Below are 2330 nucleotides of genomic sequence, written 5' to 3'. Positions count from 1 at the left end.
TATTAGGATCAGTGATATAGTCAGAAAATGCTTCCCTGTATCCTCTTCCTACATCTTTCCATTCACGTGTTCCTTTCCCACCCACTACCACCAACCACACACAGTCTGGACTCATCATTATGGATGATAAGGAATGATTCTGTCTACCAGTAACAGATTCAGGTAAAACAATCTGTTGAAATAATACATGCATGGTAATATTTTATCATGTAAACAGTATTTACAATATGTTACAAATATTCAATGGAATATACATGTACATGCATTAGGTACATGTACTGTACATGCACACAGTGAGTATTTCTAAGGTATTAATACAATACAATACATTAACATGACAACTACTCTACAATCACTGTATCACACGCATGTACACTCTAAACTAATAACATTATACACATACCTTACTCCACTGGTACTGACTAGTATTCAGTAACCAACTATCATTTACTAGTTCATCTTTACCCTCTCCACCTATCATTACTAGTGTAGGTGAGTCACTGATGATACTAGTAATAGCATGATAACGTCTCCTCACAGGCCACTGTACACTAGCAGGTACTACTGGTCCCTTAACACTCTCCCAGTGCTAGATAAAATGAATTAATCAATATTATAAAATGTATTACAAATACTGTATAGCGGGAAATTTTGGAGGAAACTAAATTTGGCAAATATGGCGTTTTGATTTCTAAACTAAAATTTGCTAATCACCAAAATTTAGCTTTTTGTCAAATTTTTGTCCATCCAAAATTTCCCGCTATACATAAAGCATGTATAAACATGATTGATCCATGCAATAAATACATCCCATACAGTAATAAGATAACTTACTATTGTAGTATCAGACTCCAGTTGACATGTATAGACTGTATTAACAAGTATATCACTTCTACGATCATCACTAGGCACTGCTCCACCAAACATGACAGCTTTATTATTAGTAATCTTTTGAATAGCAAAGGAACTAGTAGGAGGACAACACTGACCACTAATAGTTGGAATAATCCATTGTCCTAAATAGAAATAGATAGTATAATTAGAATTATTAAGAATGACACTGCAAATATCATGTACATACATGTATGCATGTATAACAAGAAATAATTAATTTTGATGATTGACAGTTTGGGGGAAAATGACTAATTTCAATTTGTCATTCTGTTTCACTTTGCACAGATACATGTCAGTTGTGGCTCAATATGACAACATTTGACAATATCATTCATAAATGGAGTAAAATGATTATTAGAGTTCAGTAAACTAAATCAATGAATGAATGACAGACAACCAGACTACCTAGTCCCTCATCCACACAAAGCATTGGTGAGGGACGTTAATCAATAAATTTAATTAGACCATGTGGACAAATTATTAATAGGTGGAGTAGGATGCATCCATGCTTGAAGGCTTCATTTTGAATTGTGTATTTTTACTTTTAATTAGCTGATGTAACTTCATACAATGATGGCTCATGCTCACTCCTTCAATGTTTACATGCACCTACTTAATATGCAAATGGTAACAAAAATAATGATTGAAAAATATGTCATCACAAGCAGAGTATAGATTGTTAATATATGTATTAATTAATAAATACTTACTTGTTGATAAATTTAATAAATTCTGTTCATTAGTACGGATACGACTGCTGACCATCTGAATATACTGATACTGTGATTGGTATGTAGTGGGTGTAGAACCAGTCCCTCCTATCATAAATAGGTATTCTGTACCCATAGACTCCATACACACCATACCACCACCCATTCTCTTCATTACAGCATCACTGGTTGGTATTATATTACTCCATTCATATGTTAGACTGTTAAATGAGTTGACGTCATTATGAAAGCAAATGTCATGTCCACAGTAGCCGCCAAAAAAGAAGATGTCATTGTTTCTGGTAGTACAAAAGTATCCTATAGCTCCTAGAGGAGGTGACGTTCCTCTGGTCACGTGAGAGGACCAATGACCAGTCCTAAACTCCAGTCTATCAATGGTGGACAAATATTTCCTCTTTTGTGGGGAATCATGAACAACAGGTAAGTCAGGCCTATCTCCTCCCCACAGGAACACTGATTCTCCTACTACAGGAGCTGAGTGTAGAGATATCCCTCCCAGTTGATAGATACCTGTAAAATACAAACATGATGAGAAAGAGGAGGAAGAAAACAGAAACTCACCTTTAGACATTGTTTGTCAAGAATGTTAATTAACAAGCCACACCCATAATAACAATATTCATTACTCATAATCACCCACACCCATATCACCTTCTAAATTAAATCCAATCACTGCCAACATTATAACAATAAGTACAGTAATTA

At 34.7% G+C, this 2330-nt stretch overlaps 1 protein-coding gene across 1 annotated transcript; it reads right to left on the bottom strand.

The window, feature by feature from the left end:
• Positions 1 to 403: 403 nt before the first annotated feature.
• On the bottom strand, positions 404 to 2196 carry LOC105315789 (kelch domain-containing protein 3-like; the record flags this gene model as incomplete). The annotated part of the gene is made up of 4 exons (XM_011410536.1): positions 2187 to 2196; positions 1641 to 2135; positions 835 to 1016; positions 404 to 589 (listed from the first exon to the last, which is right to left on the bottom strand). Coding segments are annotated over exons 1-4 (873 nt in total), but the record flags the coding sequence as incomplete, so codon positions are not given.
• Between the last annotated feature and the right edge of the window lie 134 nt (positions 2197 to 2330).

This window comes from Amphimedon queenslandica, unplaced genomic scaffold (assembly GCF_000090795.2).
Source record: "Amphimedon queenslandica unplaced genomic scaffold, v1.1 AMPQUscaffold_8042_Cont20011, whole genome shotgun sequence".
NCBI classification, from domain to species: Eukaryota; Metazoa; Porifera; class Demospongiae; order Haplosclerida; family Niphatidae; genus Amphimedon; species Amphimedon queenslandica.
This window is presented reverse-complemented; position numbering and strand designations above follow the sequence as displayed.